This window comes from Erpetoichthys calabaricus, chromosome 5 (assembly GCF_900747795.2).
Source record: "Erpetoichthys calabaricus chromosome 5, fErpCal1.3, whole genome shotgun sequence".
NCBI lineage: Eukaryota > Metazoa > Chordata > Cladistia > Polypteriformes > Polypteridae > Erpetoichthys > Erpetoichthys calabaricus.
In genome coordinates, this window is record NC_041398.2 from 218,981,930 (window position 1) to 219,000,078 (window position 18,149).

The following is an 18,149-nucleotide window of genomic DNA, read 5'->3' on the forward strand; positions in this document are numbered from 1 at the left end:
TGCTAATTAACTTCTTTTGAATTTATTTTTATTTGACTTGCCTTTGAAGACTCAGACCTCCAATTATTCCTTTTTCCTTAATTAGCAGCCAAACAATCATGAGATACAAAATGAGCCAAAACAGGACCAGCAAACTGTAACAATCATACAGTATCTGAAAATAAAGAAAGGTGAAGGTCTCAGAATGCTGACCTGCTCTTAGAAAAGAGAAAATCCACAATTTTGGAAATGTCTGCTATTGCACAATGAGAGCAGCAACAAGCCATGGAATTAAAGAACGGGTTTAAATAACGACAAGACTCCGCGCCTCATTAAGCAACTTGTTGGAGTGAAATTGGTTGTAGTTTGAGGCTCTTAGTTGGTCTTCTGTTGGCTCACTCACTTCACATTTTACTTCTGTTTGGGTGCCAATTTAGGAAAAGAAATGAAGCAATTCAAAGGAACGATGAAGAAATTCAGGGGAATATTTCTTAAAAACCAAGTCAATTAAAATTAATTCAAAAGAAGTTAATTAGCAGCAAAAACAGATCACTAATTAAGAAAAGGGTTAGAATGAAAACCTGCAGCCACTGCGGCCCTCCAGGACTAGAGTTGGGCACCCCTGTTTTAACAGAACGAGATTTTGAAACAAGTGGCGAGGTCTAGTACACCCCCCCTTAAGACATCCGCTTCACGACTGGTGGGCTTGGAAGTTCTCGCACCCCAGGCTCCAGCAGGTATCGTTGCTGTTCATCTCTACATAAATAATACACACTCTTTGCCATTTTTAATGAGCCTTTCTCTGCAAAGAGAGCAAAAAATCCTTTTAGTGCAAAACATTTTCAGAAGACTGCATTAATTAAGTACTAGTCATGATTTCCTGGTGCATTGTTTAAGAAGAACATAAATAACACACGCAGTACTGTAAAAATGTTATTTTAATAAAGATGCGCATATGTGCCAAACAAGACTAGAATGCCTTAAATTAGTTTTTGGTCTGTAATGTCAATTTCTCAGCAGAGTGCTTTGCGATGCACACGATTTAACAAAATGACGATCAACTGATAACTTTGGAAAGAAGTTTAATAGTAGGAAGCTACAAAAGCAAAAGGAAACACTTAGGCAAAGAAATCAATATAAAAAGTACCAACCTGCTGTTGTAAACTTAAAGAAAGTCCCCAGTATTGCACTTTTGTAGGCATGATTGGATAACATTTTATTTCATGTTTTTTTTTTGTTATAACAGACAACAATTTAAAGACAATGTTTTTCAATGCCTGCAGGATAGCAAGGCTAATTTAGGCTTGGAGTGAAGTCGGACACATTTCGTAAACAGAGTTACTAATTCACATGCCTTTTACGATCGGCTGCAGGCTGCCATTTTGTCGGGGAAGTGGGTTCTTTTAGTAAAAGGGAAAGATTTCAATCCGTTCCTTGAGGTCCAGTAGGCGTTGTGATCATTCTTTTATTTGTTGGCATTTATAGATTTTATTTCTCATTTTGCCCTTTTCAAGAAAATGCTGGAATATGCATTTTTGCAAAGGACCACTTACTGTACATTTTTAAGGCAGTCTATGCACTGAGCAGTTTGGAATGAATTAAAGATTAAAAGTCTGTACATGGAAAACTATTTAGAAAACAATAACCAGTCGTTAATTAAAAAGAAACAGCATAACAGATGAAAACAGACAAGCTGGTACCCTCAACCTGACATCAAACTGCAGGGTATACTTTTAAAGGAAAAAAAAAGACTCAACATAAAAAGAAAGTAAAAGATAAAAATATATTCTGCACGGTTCAATCCACTGGTAAAGCGTAAATTGTAATTCCTTTAATCAGCATAGGAGACATATCTTAAACATGGTCGAAACCTTCAACAATTATTTAAGGCAAAGTTGTTAAAAAAAACAAAAAAAAAAAATCAGACATACTGTAGCAATGAATGAAAAACAGTGTGTGGGGGGGGGGGGGGTTGGCAATAATTATGGCACCAAATATAGCAAAGGCTGTGAACCCAGACAACTAAAATACCAGGAAATTCAGTCATTCAAAATGGCCACGTAAAACTGTCAATGAATGACATATTCCAACTACTGTAACTATTCACTACTAAAATTTTTACCTTAAAACAATACAATATTTTACAATTCGGCAACCATACACTGCTGTATATACCACACTTGTACAGTCCAGAACATTCAAATTTCCAATTTACGAAGAGCAATTCATGACTTGTGCATCTTGTCGGCTTAACTCAAATTACGCCACCTGCTGCTGTGCCATGTGATGAGTCTCATCAGTCCATTAAAATCTGCAAGGAGTCGTCATTATCGTACCTTCCCTCAGGGAAACACAGAAGATAAGGATAAAGGATCTGCACAATGACCACCCTGCTGTAAACGTCTAGGTAGGAACAGCGCCTCTTGTTAAGACAGCTCTGCTTTTGTCATGGATTTCTTATAAAGGCTGCCTGATCTGCTTTTTAAATTCGGATTGTTTTACACACACTGTTGGTGGGACTGTGCCTTGGTTTACACAGTTGTAGTTATACTAAATATAGCTTAACATTTCTGTTTTCATGGCTCCCTATGAGATTCAACAGTTACCATTATATTTATATAGATTTTACTTTTGGTCCTTTTAGAGAATTTTCTTAGAATGACACTTTTTTTTTTCTGTTGCAATTTTAACAGGCACACTTCTTTTCTGGCGCTTGCACGGAATCTAGTTTTCCCGATCCTCCTCCGTTGGCAGTTTCCGATGCGGTCTTGTCCACACACTGTTCCATGCGTTTCATTATCAGGTCGAGCAAGGTGATAACAGCCTTGTCAACATCCAATCCGGTAGCCGCACTTGTCTCAAAGTACGGTATCCTGTGAAATCAAACAAAAGAAGTGAGGTGAAACAAATCTGCCAAATCTGTTGGCTAGAGGCGCAGGTCAATACATTTTGATATCGGCGTCGAAACAGAAAAGGTGGGCAAGGTGGGCACTGGCAGATACTCCTGCGAGCTTATCATTTGTTATCTCTGAATTGAATACTTCACTGGCCTGTCTTATTATCCTTGACTGATAAGCTGTTATTGCAGCCCACAAATCATTCCAAGGGATTGTTAGTACGGGCAACTTTGGTATAAACTTAGCCAAAGACTTAGAAAAATGGCTGAAAATGACAATTCGGTCGTTTGGACTGGACTATGAATATTTAACCCATTTGAAAATGACGTTCTAATTCATTCAACCACCAGAGTAGGTTTTCACCAAGTCCCTGCCTTGTGTTCCGGGCTACCATGACAGGCTGTGACCTCAAGCTGGATTTCGAGAGTTCAGAAATGGTTGGATCCATCATTACTATTCTTGCATCTCATCAGTCAGTTTTGGTAGAAAAGAAATAAGGAAATACAGAGTTTCATTTGTGTTGTGGCAGCTGTCTGCATAGACTCGGACTCTGGGCCTCTGGAGGTTCAACCAAAAGACCAGTTGGTGAGAGATTGACACACAGACAATACCGATGTTATCAAACAGAGATTCTGGTTTTATCCCAGATGTGCCAAAAAATATTTACGGAAATTGCAACTGTATACACAGTTTACTGCAAGAACACAAATATCACAATAGAAATAAGCAAAAACTAGTGCAGATGCTATACACAATAATTCTAGTAACTTAAAATCAAAGGTGATGAAAAAAAGAAGAATGAACAAAAATAATCTTCTTCCCATTTCCACTAACACGGTTCACAAAGAATAGACAGGAAAACAATGAAAAATCAAAAATCAGGAATGAAAATAATCCTGAGCGATAAACACACCACCCAAACACACTCTTTAAAAATACATACTAAATCTGCCTGTAAAACTGAGTAAAAAATTAGCTCTGTTTGTTTAACTGCTACAAATGCATAGCAGTTCAGAATAAACTAAGTAGTCCAAAGACCGATCAACAGACTGAGAAGGACTTGGTTCTACTGGATTATTGTGAGCAACAAACCCTGGGTGAAGCAAATGCGGTAAACAAAAACAGAAATCAAAGGAACAACTGCTTGATTTTCGACTGCTTCTCACTGTAAACTATTACGTACAAGGTCGCAGGTTTCATCCACTGAGGGATACTGGATATAGATGCTGCAGCCACATTTAACTTGGATGTAATTAACTTGATCCCCGTTCATGAGAATCTTGATCAATCGTAACCAATCATGCGCCAAAGCAGTGCTGATAGACTGGAATACGATCACGTGACAACCGACCTCAGCTGCATGCATTTTGTAGTTATGTGGTATGTCAGTACAACTAAGAATAAACTAAAACCAGAAAATACAGTGCATCCGGAAAGTATTCACAGCGCATCACTTTTTCCACATTTTGTTATGTTACAGCCTTATTCCAAAATGGATTAAATTCATTTTTTTCCTCTGAATTCTACACACAACACCCCGTAATGACAACATGAAAAAAGTTTACTTGAGATTTTTGCAAATTTATTAAAAATAAAAAAACTGAGAAAGCACATGTATATAAGTATTCACAGCCTTTGCCATGAAGCTCGAAATTGAGCTCAAGTGCATCCTGTTTCCCCTGATCATCCTTGAGATGTTTCCTCAGCTTAATTGGAGTCCACTTGTGGTAAATTCAGTTGGTTGGACATGATTTGGAAAGGCACACACCTGTCTATATAAGGTCCCACAGTTGACAGTTCATGTCAGAGCACAAACCAAGTATGAAGTCAAAGGAATTGTCAGTAGACCTCCAAGACAGGATTGTCTCGAGGCACAAATCTGGGGAAGGTTACAGAAAAATTTCTGCTGCTTTGAAGGTCCCAGTGAGCACAGTGGCCTCCATCATCTGTAAGTGGAAGAAGTTTGAATCCACCAAGACTCTTCCTAGAGGTGGCCGGCCATCTAAACTGAGCGATCGGGGGAGAAGGGCCTTAGTCAGGGAGGTGACTAAGAACCCGATGGTCACTCTGTCAGAGCTCCAGAGGTCCTCTGTGGACAGAGGAGAACCTTCCAGAAGGACAACCTTCTCTGCAGCAATCCACCAATCAGGCCTGTATGGTAGAGTGGCCAAACGGAAGCCACTCCTTAAGAAAAGGCACATGGAAGCCTGCCTGGAGTTTGCCAAAAGGCACCTGAAGGACTCTCAGACCATGAGAAAGAAAATTCTCTGGTCTGATGAGGCAAAGATTGAACTCTTTGGTGTGAATGCCAGGCATCACGTTTGGAGGAAACCTGGCACCATCTCTACAGTGAAGCATGGTGGTGGCAGCATCATGCTGTGGGGATGTTTTTCAGTGGCAGGAACTGGGAGACTAGTCAGGATAAAGGGAAAGACAACTGCAGCAATGTACAGAGACATCCTGGATGAAAACCTGCTCCAGAGCGCTCTTGACCTCAGACTGAGGCGACGGTTCATCTTTCAGCAGGACAACGACCCTAAGCACACAGCCAAGATATCAAAGGAGTGGCTTCAGGACAACTCTGTGAATGTCCTTGAGTGGCCCAGCCAGAGCCCAGACTTGAATCCGATTGAACATCTCTGGAGAGATCTTAAAATGGCTGTGCACCGATGCTTCCCATCCAACCTGATGGAGCTTGAGAGGTGCTGCAAAGAGGAATGGGCGAAACTGACCAAGGATAGGTGTGCCAAGCTTGTGGCATCATATTCAAAAAGACTTGAGGCTGTAATTGCTGCCAAAGGTGCATCGACAAAGTATTGAGCAAAGGCTGTGAATACTTATGTACATGGGATTTCTCTGTTTTTTTACTTTTAATAAATTTGAAAAAACCTCAAGGAAACTTTTTTCACGTTGTCATTATGGGGTGTTGTGTGTAGAATTCTGAGGAAAAAAATGAATTTAATCCATTTTGGAATGAGGATGTAACATAACAAAATGTGGAAAAGGTGATGCGCTGTGAGTACTTTCCAGATGCACTGTACAATACAGATGACCCCTAGTGGATCAGACCACAGTTTTATAAGGCCAGTCTTTTCCTCTAGGCCAATCTTCATGTACAGTATATCTTTCTGGAACTACCAATCACGGAAGATATAGAAACTTCCACTATGCAGTCTTTGAACAGCTGTAAGTTCTCTATTTCTTCCTTCACTGTTCACATGCATATGCGTGCAACTGCACCCTCATCTACTGTTCATTCACTTCTGTGGAAGCTCCATGAACTTCTTTTAGTCTACTGTGAACTTTAACTATGCGTGTATACTCTAGTCTTTAACTCATTATGCCAGACTAATTAGTGACATCAAGTTTGAAAGGTGTGCCTTATGATGAGATGACATCCTGCCCATTGATGCCTGAAGCACCTGAAGTCCAAGCTCCCAACAACCCTACACAGAGCGGCTTATAAAACAGACAGATGGATGGCACTTCATAGTGAGCAATCATTACATTTACTGTATATAGAAATTATAATGCAATTTGTAATACAGTAGTTAACTTAAAAGCAAGGCTTTCAGATTAGCAATAGGACAGTTCAGCATAGAGCCTGAAATTCAAGTGCCATGCAGTAGGACAGGAATGAGAGTTCTAACAGCAGCACTTTGTTTTTCTTGGGTAAGAAAGCATCAAATATTCACTCAAGAAATACAGCATTTGGTTTGCTTTTCATCTATTTCACCTTTTAAAGGAAAATATGGCTTTGCATTACTTAATAAAAGTAAAAGTTGTACTTTTTTCTTTTTCTTTTTCAGTACAGGCCAATCTGAAGATGCTACAAATAATACACCTAAAATGTCCACTGTCTACCGTATGTTAAATCTCACATGATCACAGTTAGATACTCACCCGTATTTATCTGCCAGCTCCTTGGCTTGCTTTTCCTGAACTTCCCTCTGATCAGACAAATCAGCTTTATTACCAATTAATACTATGTCTGGATTTTCACAGTATGCGTTAGCTTGCAGCTGACCTGTAACAAAGTAAAAAAAATGAAAATGACAAGAACGATATGCTACACTAATTTTTCCTTCAATAACATTTTATAAGCTATGTTTATAGCATATTCATATAAATTCTTGATTGTATATCTCCTATTGCTCCTTTAATGTGACATCTATTAACTCCTGTATCTCAATCTGTCAATCCATCTTTTTACATTATAGTGAACATTTCATTACCTACAGTACATCATGTGGTGTCTTTCATTTATCTGATATACCTTAATATCCATTTTTCTTATAGTGTCTTTTATATCTATATATCTATTTGTAATAAATTAATTATTTTTATAAAGGGTGTTTCTAACCAACTAAATGCACTTTACACAGAAAGTGAAGAACCACTTCAAACACCACCTGGATGATGCAACAGCAGCCATTTTTGCAGCAATATGCTCACCACACACTCACTATTAGGTGGTGAAAGAGATTGTGAGTCAATAAGGAATTGGGAATGATTAGGGAAATAGGAAGGACAATTCCATGGTGGGCAATTTAGCCAGAGCATTGGGGTATACCCAACTCTTTATATAAAAAAAAAAAAGCACAGAGAGTCAGGGCCTCAGTTTTATATTTCAGCCAAAGGATGGTGTCAATGTTTACAGAACATCACTGCACTGGGATGCACACAGACCAGAGGGTCAGCACCCCCTTTGTGTTTAGGATGAATAAGCAGCTACTTTGTTTCTCATAACAATGACAAACCTACTGCATGTGAACAAAATGTGGACATTTCCTATTGCTATTGAAAGTCTATAATATGCCAGTTTCATCGTACAGACATCAGGAAACAGGATGCCGAAATGAGATTAAGTAAAGAAAAAACCAATGCAACTAAAGAAGATGCACAGCATGAATCTTACTGACCAAATGATTAATTGCACAGCACAGCAGTTTTTTTAATGCATCAATTTATTTGGACTGTAAGGAATAAAAGCAGCAGAATTAAACCCAGCAAATTATGCAGTTGGTCTTTTGAACTTGTTGGCTTTTACAATACGTATGTCACACAGCCAGACTCATCATTTTGTATATTTTTGCATAAGATAGATAGATAGATAGATAGATAGATAGATAGATAGATAGATAGATAGATAGATAGATAAACTTTATTAAGGAAAGACATATTAAGATTTTATGCTTGACAAAACCTTTTTCACATCTGTCTGCATGACCTGAATGTCCCACTTGCGACTCTTCCTTTACCTTTGAAGGAACTGCAGATCCTTGAACTCCATGCACCCTCACCAGCGTCAGCCAGAGTTAGCAAATTCACAAGCACTGTTTGCATACACAGTACTGCATAATGTACATTCATATCCTTTATTAGTTCCAGGGTGGACCAAGTTAAGCAGTAAACCTATGAATTCATTTTTGGGAAACCTCTATACACCATTAGCTTTAACAAGTATTACAGAATAAAATAATATTCTGAAACACTACGAAAGGCAGGCAGTGAGGTGTAGTGGTTAAGGCTTTGTAAATCCTGAGATTGTGGGTTCAAATCCCGCTACTGACACTGTGTAATCCTGAGCCACTTGACCTGCCTGTGCTCCAACTGGAAAATTTAACGAATTGTATCATAAATAGTGTAAGTCACCTTGGATGAAGGTGTCAGCGAAATATATAAATGAAACCAACATTTGACATTCCAATGTATACATTTTATTTGTACAGACACATGTATTTTTGATGACTCTTGCTTGTCTCTCGACTGTAGCATTTTTCCACATCCTTACATATTCTCTTTGCCATTTTTCCATTCTTGGTATAACACTGGGCTGTCAGTTTTTATATTGAACTCAAAGATGTTTTTTTCAGTTCACAGTACATAAACCTAAATATTGCTAATAATCCTTATAACCTGCAAAATTTCACTTACAGTGCATCTGAAATCAAAATTAAATTGAAAATGAAATGAAAATACACTGCATTGTTATCACTTTGTAAAATATAAACAATGGTGATAAAGCAAAAGTGAATACATTTGAATTAACTAGGCTAATGTACAATATTGAGTGTTCACATTAACAGATTTTAAATGTTCAATCTAAAATTGTACATTTGCACTAGACAGTCTCTTGTTGTCTGGCTCCCATAGGCCCCAGCAATCATCTGCCCACCCTGAGCTCTGGCCCTGAGATCTTCGATAAGCCATCTCTGATGATAACACTACTAATAATACAGTGTACGGCCCCAAGACCTTAAACTGGATAGGTTTGTTAAAAAGTGGATGAAAATGTGAAAGGACTCAACAACTCACTTAAATGAACATTGCCTGCTTTAGACATTAATGTCAAATATTATATATATATATATATATATATATATATACACACACACACACACACACACACATACACACACACACACAGGTCCATAAATATTTGGACAGAGACAACTTTTTTCTAATTTTGGTTCTGTACATTACCACAATAAATTTTAAATGAAACAACTCAGATGCAGTTGAAGTGCAGACTTTCAGCTTTAATTCAGTGGGGTGAACAAAACGATTGTATAAAAATGTGAGGCAACTAAAGCATTTTTTTTAACACAATCCCTTCATTTCAGGGGCTCAAAAGTAATTGGACAATTGACTCAAAGGCTATTTCATGGGCAGGTGTGGGCAAGTCCGTCGTTATGTTATTATCAATTAAGTAGATAAAAGGCCTGGAGTTGATTTGAGGTGTGGTGCTTGTATGTGGAAGATTTTGCTGTGAACAGACAACATGCGGTCAAAGGAGCTCTCCATGCAGGTGAAAGAAGCCATCCTTAAGCTGCGAAAACACAAAAAACCCATCCAAGAAATTGCTACAATATTACGAGTGGCAAAATCTACAGTTTGGTACATCCTGAGAAAGAAAGCAAGCACTGGTGAACTCAGCAACGCAAAAAGACCTGGACGTCCATGGAAGACAACAGTGGTGGATGATCGCAGAATCATTTCCATGGTGAAGAGAAACCCCTTCACAACAGCCAATCAAATGAACAACACTCTCCAGGGGGTAGGCGTATCGATATCCAAGTCTACCATAAAGAGAAGACTGCATGAAAGTAAATACAGAGGGTGCACTGCAAGGTGCAAGCCACTCATAAGCCTCAAGAACAGAAAGGCTAGATTGGACTTTGCTAAAGAACATCTAAAAAAGCCAGCACAGTTCTGGAAAAACATTCTTTGGACAGATGAAACCAAGATCAACCTCTACCAGAATGATGGCTAGAAAAAAGTATGGAGAAGGCATGGAACAGCTCATTATCCAAAGCATACCACATCATCTGTAAAACACGGTGGAGGCAGTGTGATGGCTTGGGTGTGCATGGCTTCCAGTGGCACTGGGACACTAGTGTTTATTGATGATGTGACACAGGACAGAAGCAGCCGAATGAATTCTGAGGTGTTCAGAGACATACTGTCTGCTCAAATCCAGCTAAATGCAGTCAGATTGATTGGGCTGCATTTCATGATACAGATGGACAATGACCCAAAACATACAGCCAAAGCAACCCAGGAGTTTATTAAAGCAAAGAAGTGGAAAATTTTTGAATAGCCAAGTCAGTCACCTGATCTTAACCCAACTGAGCATGCATTTCACTTGTTGAATTCTAAACTTCAGACAGAAAGGCCCACAAACAAACAGCAACTGAAAGCCGCTGCAGTAAAGGCCTGGCAGAGCATTAAAAAGGAGGAAACCCAGCATCTGGTGATGTCCATGAGTTCAAGACTTCAGGCTGTCATTGCCAGCAAAGGGTTTTCAACTAAGTATTAGAAATGAACATTGTATTTCCAGTTCTTTAATTTGTCCAATTACTTTTGAGCCCCTGAAATGAAGGGATTGTGTTAAAAATGCTTTAGTTGCCTCACATTTTTATGCAATTTTTTTGTTCACCCCACTGAATTAAATCTGAAAGTCTGCACTTCAACTGCATCTGAGTTGTTTCATTTAAAATTCATTGTGGTAATGTACAGAACCAAAATTAGAAAAAACTTGTCTCTGTCCAAATTTATGGACCTAACTGTAATATTATATATATATATATATATATATATATATATATATATATATATATATATATATAAAGGGGTTCACCCCCTGCTCGTTTTGCTTGCCAACCCCCCCGGCCTGCGCTATGCACCAGCCACTTCACGTCTCTGCCACTCGCGTTGTGAATAGGGCGGCTGAACGTACCACAAGGAGATGTGGTCGTTCCTCCGAAACCCCCTCTTAAACCGTGATACAATGGGAAACAAATAGTTTGTTTTTTTTTACCTCCTCTTTGCTCAATCAGCTGCTGGCTTGCAGCTGTTGCTGCTGCTGTGCCGCGTGATCTGCATCTCGCGCAGTGCTTTGAACATTTAAAAGCCTGTACAGCAGCTGTCCTACTCTTTGTCTTTTATTTCCGGCGCCAGGCGTGGTTAAATCTCTTGGCACAAAGTCTTGTCTCGTGGGACTGGAGTTCTTGACATTTTTTAGTTTATAATTTAAAAACGGAACACGAATCTGAAAATCTAAAAATATCACATTAAAGTGTGATAAATTTGGAAAAGAATGATACCAAACATATATATGTAGGTGTTAAAATAAGCCCGATTTATAGCGTGACAAAAAACGTGACATAAAAATGTCGCATAAAATCGTTGCTCAAAATCGTTGCACTTTTAGGCTTAGGATTTTATAAATATAGAGTAGAGATATATTTTATATATTTTTTTTTTTTTTACAAAATTCACTTTAAATTTGACTGACAGATAATATACTTTGTAGTAAAGCAAATGCACAAGCAATACTGTTGACAATGTACCATTCCATGCATGATGGAAAAAATACAAATAATTTTAAAATAATCTGTTTTTTTCTGCTCTATATTGCAGGATGCTGGTTAGGGAGAAAAATGTATGTGATTAAAAAGAAAATACATCTTGGAATATTTAAAACAATGACATTTATTGAAAGAGGGTGACTGAATCAGAATCATTAATTGTACTTCATAGAAAAACAAAGTTTGCAAGCTCTCTTTGGCCCCTTTCAGTCATGCAGATTCTCTTGGGAATGCCCTGGTAAACTGCCATGTCAAAGGCATGCATAAACAACATAGCCCATGTCAAAATCCAAAGAATTACTTCCCGTCAGTTTTCTAGATTAGAAATGAGTACTATTCCTAGGAGGAATGCTGCCAAAGTGCTCTGTTAAGCCTGCAAAGAGTTACTACACTCTTAGTGAGCGGTGCTGAAGACCATGTAAGTGACTCAGTCGCAAATTACTTCACTTGTTGTGCAGGGTCAGGTATCCAAAAATGTTCATAAACTGGACACGCCGTGTACTCTCCACTTCATGGTTACTGTCCTCTTAGTAAACGACAGCATTTGTCACCAGCAATGGTGGCTGCGAACGAGCAGTGAAATGGATGGTGTGTTCGTCTGGTAGAAACTGACATTCATGCAACTTTCAAGATTGGCTCAGTATTTAGCTGTGGTATTTTTGAATTCCTAACATGTTTAGTTCTGGAATGGAAATTTAAGATTTGAATAATCATAAACAGTTGTAAGCAACAGTAGCTGTGATAGTTGATTTTTACTGTTAAATATGATTGTCACTAATCGATTATATATTGATCATATTGAATGACTAGTTTCTAGAAGTCAGCAGTGTAGAAACAAGTAACATTTGACTACTACCACTCATCAGACAATTTCTATTTTAGGAAAAAAAGAGCAAAAGCACTTGTGATGTCACATTGCATATCTCTTAATACTAGGGGGCTCCGCCCCCTGCTCGCTTCGCTCGCCAACCCCTGGCGTTGGGGCATGACAAAGAGTGAGATGTATGAATTAGATATTGAATAGTGTGCAGGTTTGGATGATGCCTATATAAATACAAAATAGAGTGTTTGGCATAGAGTAATGTTTTATTGGAATATTTCTCTGTATACAACATTAGTAGTAAAGATGGTGTCTTGTCTTTGAATGAGTCTTCCTTGGCATGGATCATTTTTAATTTTAACTTTATTGTGAGATGAACGTCGAACACATGAGAAGGCAAAATAAAGTTGTGCATGTCCAAAAACGGGTTCAGAGAGGTAGATGCCAACCTTGTCCATGGTTTGTTCTTGTGATTTTTTGCTGGTCATGGCAAATGCAGGTTTAATGGGGAACTGTCGGTGTTTCAATGTAAAAGGTAATTCTAGGTCAGAACTCGTAAGGTCAATTCCAAGAATGAGAACAGTATTGTTAGTATGTGAATCTGAAAGAACTGTTGCTTGAATAACATCGTGTGTTATGGTGTTGACGACTAACCGTGTGCCATTGCATAAACCCTGTTTAGTGTTAAGGTTTCTTAATAGCATGATTATTGTTCCGTTTTTAAGGGTAAGGTTGTGTTGTGGTCATCCATCCGGGTTAATAGTGTTCAAATATTCTAATGGTAAATTCAGATGTTCATTGTCGTCATCAGAGTCAACTTTGTCAGAGCTTAGAAAGAGCCGTGTCTCTCCAGGAAGTAATGAAATGACCTGGTTAATAATGTGATTAACATTAATATTTTTTGGACATAATATAGTGCGTTGTGTTAACCACATATGCGAAAGCAGTATGGGCCATTGCCTTTTGGTGTCCTGTTATGTTCTCTGGTAGATGCAAAAGCAAATGAACTATTGTAGGATCTAATGTAGTTCATAAAGTTTTTACTTTCAGGCACATCCTTAGTTAGAAGCTTCTGTAGATATTCCAGATATGAATGTAAAGGAGGCAGTCTAATCTGCCCCTTTAGACAACAATGTGTAAATTCATTATTTGTATTGCCAGTTGTTTCTTCTGAGAAGTTAAGTGAATGACAATGATTGCAAATGACATTCATTAATCCCAATGAATTTTCCTCAATAGTGGACTCATTATTGAAAGCGTTGTCAGCCAACTGGCGTAAGAGTTTAGCAGACGTCTGGTGTTGATGTCTGCGACGGGCATGTTTTGCTTGTGGTGTTTGAGTGCCGCGTTGTTGCATGTCCATTATTTGTGACGCGCTATTTTTGAGTTTTAATTGATCCGCCTCCGCTTTGCGCAAAGTCCGTTTCACTCTACGTCGTGCATTGTTTGTATCGAGCCTTGTCCGTTTTTGTATGTCGGTCAGTTGAGCTTTCTGCTTTTTGAGTCCTGCTTGCTTGTTTTCTGGCCGGTCATATGCGCGTTGCTTTGCTCCCTTTTTTGTATGTCTGAGACGCAAGCTCTTTCTTTTGAAATCGTGCTTGTTTTGATGCAGCACTTTGAGACGCGCGCTGTATGCATCTACGTTCAATGTGTCTGTTCATTTGGGCACGTCTCTGTAACGGGGTTACTTGAGCTTTGCGTTTTTTGATCCGAGACATTTTTTCTCACGTATTTTCCGAAGCGCATTGTATGCGCCGCCATGTATTCTTTTTGTTTCATTCGTGTTCGTGTGTTTTGTTCCGTTATCCGATCCGAATAGTTTTGTACCCGTGACCGTGTATGCATGACTTGTTTGTTCCTCAGCGTGCGAAATATGGATAAGTATTTAGTAGGATCGTACTCACTGTTAATATGGAGCCTTTTCTCCAGTTGAACGGTTAATAGTGCTTTATTTTAATGAGATCCACCTATGCTGCCTAGTGTGAAGGTTTTGAGATGACGTATGTTTAATATGGACGTTTCCTTTAGATATGTGGCTTTGGGTGTCACTTCTTATTGATTGGGGGGGGGTGTGTGGGTGAGGATTGTTGTTGAGCGAGCGTCTTCTTTCGTTTTGTGTTCCAGGGGCTTGTTGAATCCCCCTCTTTGTGTGTGTCCCGTCCGTTGCTTGTAGGGTGTGTGGGGCGGTTTTGTGTTCTTTGTTTTTGTGTTCCAGGGGCTTGTTAAATCCCCCTCTTGGTGTGTATCCCATCCGCCCTTTCTTGCGCCTGCGCAGTACGTCTTTTTGCAGCTACGGCCCATGGCCGGATGTGCCTGCGTCCATCATCCGGTTTAGCATTCTCGGTTAGTAATATGGATGATTTTCAGGATCTCTGCACCCTTACAGGAAGACTACATTATGTGAAGCCTCTTAGAGTGGGAATTTCAGGCTGGATAAGCAGTCCTGAATGAATTTCACTAAATTCCCAGGATAACTGAGCCAGTCATTTCCTGGGTTCCGTTTGTGAAATAGGACATTTAATTTGGACTTGTAGAAAAGAAAATTCCACATTGCAAAAAATGAATTTGTCTGAAAAAATAAAATAATGCTGGTGTAGCTCAGTTGCATGGTGGTGGGTCTTGCTGCCCCATGTATACGGTGACCTCGGTTTGCCTCCTGTGCTCACTCACTGTTCTCTCAAAGATGTTCTCCATGTCTGGGTTAGTTTTTCTTCAGGTTGAAAGAAACTCTGAATTGATTCCATGTGGGTGTGTACATAGGTGGGACCTGCAATGGACTGGCATCCCATCAAGACTGGGTTCCTACCGTGTGTCTGATGTTGCACTGGACTTACAAACTAATCTATATAAAGGTGAGGTCAGGTCAGGTTGGGGAGCATGCACTGGTAAAGCACCCACCACATGAAGAAACAGCTCAGGATCCTAGTTGGCAACCACCCAGGCAGAAACACGGTCCACTCCCCCCCCTCCAGAAATGACCCTTTATCTGCTGCAGCTATGTGTTACATGGGTATCCCCTTGGCCTTGTCCAGCTTTTAGGGTCTTCAACAATAAGGATCCTGCGAGCAGGATCACCCTCTGGGAATCGCTCTGTAGCGGTGATACTGGGGCTTGAAACTGCAAATCCCAGCAGTTCCTGCAGTGGCTACAATTGGTCTTCTGCCGAGGGTGCAGGGGCTGTTGGGTCCAAGGAGGCGACATTGGCATTTAAAAAGAGGCTGGTGAGACCAAGGGGGGGGAAAAAAAAAAAAAGTATTTTGTGGTTCGTGTCTGAAGTTCTTGTCTGATACCTGTGCTTTCTCATTTTTGTCCTGGATCATTTCTTGGTCGGGGTCTGGATTGTCTGCTTGTTATGTGAGGACTGTATGTGAATTTATGGCCATCCTGTGAAGAAAGGAGTGCTCCTGAACCAGTCTTCACCATTTCAGAAACAACCGGTAGGACTATCTTTACATTCCCCTTCAATGTGCGGATCTCTGGACTATTTACCTTCATCTTTACATTACATATGTTGCCGTTTTTTCATGGACTTTATGGTGTTTGTTGTATTTAATGTATAATTGCCGTAAGGGGAACTGGGGTGGGGTCGTCGTTTTCATATATAATTGTTAATACATTCTTTATTTGCTGTTTTATTTCCAGTGGCTTTTTGTCTCTGTTTGCGAGTGAGTGAGGGTTGGGCCAAGGCTGGGTGCGTCCCTGGAATCTCCACTAAAAAAATAATAAAATCACCGTCTCTTCGATGGTGTGAATCTTAGCGGTACCGAACTACTACAGTGCCACATGGCCGTAGTGCTGTAACTGACACTCCCTCACAATGGAGGTAATATGCCTCATTCTGGACTCCATGAGCAACTGCTCATTTGACACAAAGTCAAACCAGTGGTACCTTCAGTCCTTCTGGTTTCTTATATAAGGACTCTACTTTTTCTGTTACTTGTAAATCTACGGTATGAATTTTTACCTATTTCTAATTTGTTTTCCTTTTCTTGTAACTTTTCCTTGAAATCATGTAAAACATTTTGGGGAACATCCTTTGAGTGAAAAGATGATATAAAAATGAATGTTGTTGTTGTAGCAGCCAGGATTGGCTATGGTCCACTGTAACGCCAAAATGCAGATTTGAGAATGTTACATACATGTTAAATATTGTGATTTTTTAAAAATGAGTGCTTATTTACTTTATGAATAGTTCAATACTGATATAGTATTCAGTATATAGCATTACTAATTAAAGGTTATATACAATATGACTCACTGGTTCTACATAATGAATGATGAATCACCACAAGAGCCAGAGACTTAAGAAAACTGAAGAAGACACCAGAATTTAATTGGGTTATAACAATAGTGTTCTGAATTCACTATAGAACCCCTTAGCAGCAAATTAAATGTGAGCAATAAGTGAAATTAAATCTTTAAATTAAATACAGCCTCCTTTCTAAATTTCTTAACATTTTTGGCAGCTTTACAGTAATAAGAGGAGCTCAATGCACTCACACTAATTCACATTTCAACTGACCTCACCTCTGACGCTGCTGAAATGAAGCTATCTGAAGCGACAAAGTCAGGATGAATTCATTTTGACACAATTTCTTTCACACAGCAGTCTTTGTCAGCTTGAAACCTGAGTATTATATTGTTCCCCTTTGGCAGTTTTCGTGTCAGCATGCTTTAGTATCATTTTAAATTCTTACTTTCTATATTCCAAAGTCAGCATGTGTTATTAAAGACAGTCTACACATAATGAACAAATGCAAAAAGAAAAAAAAATGATGCTGTAGTGCGGTGGATTTAACGAATTTCAAAGATTCTGTGTGCATTGCACAGAACTGAAAAATACGTAATCAAAAGCAAACATCAAAGGGGGATCTTAATACTAGTCTGCCTATATGCAGCATATAAAGGCTGAAATAAAAGCACAGCAGAATTATCAGTCTTACTTTCATACACTGTACCATTATTCATGAAGAGCAATATCACCGAGCACTTTACAAAGCAATCAGCAAGGTTGCTTAATAAATGGACTGTGACAATCTATTGAGTATCATTAGAAATAAAATGCAACATACATTAGCGACTACTATATAATAAAGCCACACACAGGAACCATTTTATGTGTCCAGCACAAGAAATGCAGCAGAATATTGTAGACCAGTTTGGTATTTTGTTGATTGAAACAAAAGAATCATACTCACTGTAAAAGACGTTTTCGTGTTCCACATTTGTGCTGCATTTGGAACACAAATGGGCCCAGAAAATGTAATATCATTCTCTCTACTTTTCAAAATCAGTAGTTCTGAAGCTAATATCTAGACAGAGTCTGACTGAGATAAAGGGATTTGTTTTCTGAGCATCATTTGACACACAGACATCGGCCCTAAATCAAAGATGTCCAAGGTTTGAGACATTTATATTAGGTTTATACATGGTATACATACTGTACATGCTGCATAAACATTCAGTGCTTATAAAAGGAGTTTATCCTGTAACCAATAACTATGCTATATGGTGATTTGAGAGTCTAATGTATTCATGCTTAGCATACATGCATACACTTGCTTACTTAAGCCAAACGGA

The 18,149-nt window shown here is 38.9% G+C and overlaps 1 protein-coding gene across 9 annotated transcripts in view; it reads right to left on the reverse strand.

Moving 5' to 3' along the window:
* Window positions 1-899: 899 nt before the first annotated feature.
* rab27b (RAB27B, member RAS oncogene family) overlaps window positions 900-18,149 on the reverse strand; it is a 408,143-nt gene continuing 390,893 nt past the window's right edge. For all 9 annotated transcript variants that reach the window (XM_028802559.2, XM_051928024.1, XM_028802558.2 and 6 more), the window contains 2 exons: window positions 6,780-6,903; window positions 900-2,852 (listed from right to left, as the gene is read on the reverse strand). In XM_028802559.2, coding sequence (XP_028658392.1) covers window positions 2,666-2,852; window positions 6,780-6,903 — 311 coding nt within the window. In that variant the 3' untranslated portion in view covers window positions 900-2,665. The remainder of the gene's footprint in view (window positions 2,853-6,779; window positions 6,904-18,149) is intronic.